Source organism: Apteryx rowi, unplaced genomic scaffold (genome assembly GCF_003343035.1).
Source record: "Apteryx rowi isolate R43461 unplaced genomic scaffold, aptRow1 scaffold_145, whole genome shotgun sequence".
Classification (NCBI taxonomy): Eukaryota; Metazoa; Chordata; class Aves; order Apterygiformes; family Apterygidae; genus Apteryx; species Apteryx rowi.
Window position 1 is genome coordinate 504,052 of NW_020447697.1, and position 1,084 is coordinate 505,135.

Consider the following 1,084-nt stretch of genomic DNA (forward strand, 5'->3'; position numbering starts at 1 on the left):
CCTCCGCTCCCCGCCGCCCGGAAGCGCCCCCGCGCGGCGCCGCCACTCACCATGAGGGAGCCCCGGTCGACGCCGCCGGGCCGCATCGAGGGGCTGAGCAGGCTGCCCCCGCTGCACCTGCCAAGAAGCCGCCCTCTGAGTGGCTGCCGCGACGAGGGGCCAAAGGGCATGAGCGGCTCGGGCTCCCCGCGGGGCGGGAGCAGCGGCGCCAGCAGGCTGACTGGCTTCCCCGCTGGCCAATCCGGGCGGCCCGCCAGCCGGGTGCTCTTCGGCGATTGGTCCGCGGCGGAGGCGACGGGGCGGACGGCGTCCCCCGGCGTCAGCTGCATGAGGGGAGGGGGCTTCGGCAAGGAGAACGGGAGCGGCTGAGGGGAGGCCGCCGCCGCCGCCGCCGAGTCCCCACCTGACATCCCGGCCGCGAGGAGCCTCTTCTCTGCCTCTCCCGGCGTCGGCGCCCGGAGCCGTTAGTGACCGCAGGCGGCGAGGACCGAGCGGATGGAGAGGCCCGGCGCCGGGGCGCGGGGCGAGCCGAAGAGAAAACGGCGCGGCGGGGCCTCGCGCGGGCAGGCGGGCGGCGGCGGCGGCGAGCAGAAGAGCCTCCGGGCGGGAGCGGGCCGCCGCAGGAGGGGCGGGGGGCGCGAGAGCCGCACAGCCACGGAGCTCGCGCGGGGGGACAGCGCTGCGGCGGGGGCACGGCGGAGGGGACGCTGGGAAAGGGTCACGTGGGCGAGGGGGCGGGGCGGCCGGCGCCGGGCGGCACCACGTCCGCCGGAGGAGGGGGGGCGGCGCGCCTGCCTCTCTCCTCGCCGCTTGCTTGGCGAGGCCGGAAAGTGTCGGCTGCTCCACCCTGCGCGGTGCGGCGAGTGGTACGTGCCTCCCGGGAAGCCCAGCCTCACTGTCTCCCCCTCTGCGCTGCGATGGTACGTCCCGCGCGCGGTCTGCGCTGCGCGCGCTGCGCGCGGGCGGGGCCGCCTGCTTCCCTCCCCCATCCCCCAGCACCTTGTGCGCGGTGGTAGGCGCCGCCTGAGGGGGCAGGCGCGCGGTTCGCGCCCTCAGCCGCCCGAGGCGCCGTCGCCATGGCCGT

General features: G+C 78.4%; 1 protein-coding gene across 6 annotated transcripts in view; it reads right to left on the reverse strand.

Moving 5' to 3' along the window:
• PRPF40A (pre-mRNA processing factor 40 homolog A) overlaps positions 1-562 on the reverse strand; it is a 29,313-nt gene extending 28,751 nt beyond the window's left edge. For 4 of the 6 annotated variants that reach the window (XM_026058284.1, XM_026058283.1, XM_026058286.1 and 1 more), the window contains exon 1: positions 51-493. In XM_026058284.1, the coding sequence (XP_025914069.1) occupies positions 51-410 (360 nt within the window). In that variant the 5' untranslated portion in view covers positions 411-493. Of the gene's footprint in view, positions 1-50 lie in introns of all 6 variants that reach the window. The other 2 variants (XM_026058289.1, XM_026058287.1) reach the window with 2 other exon arrangements.
• Positions 563-1,084: the final 522 nt, after the last annotated feature.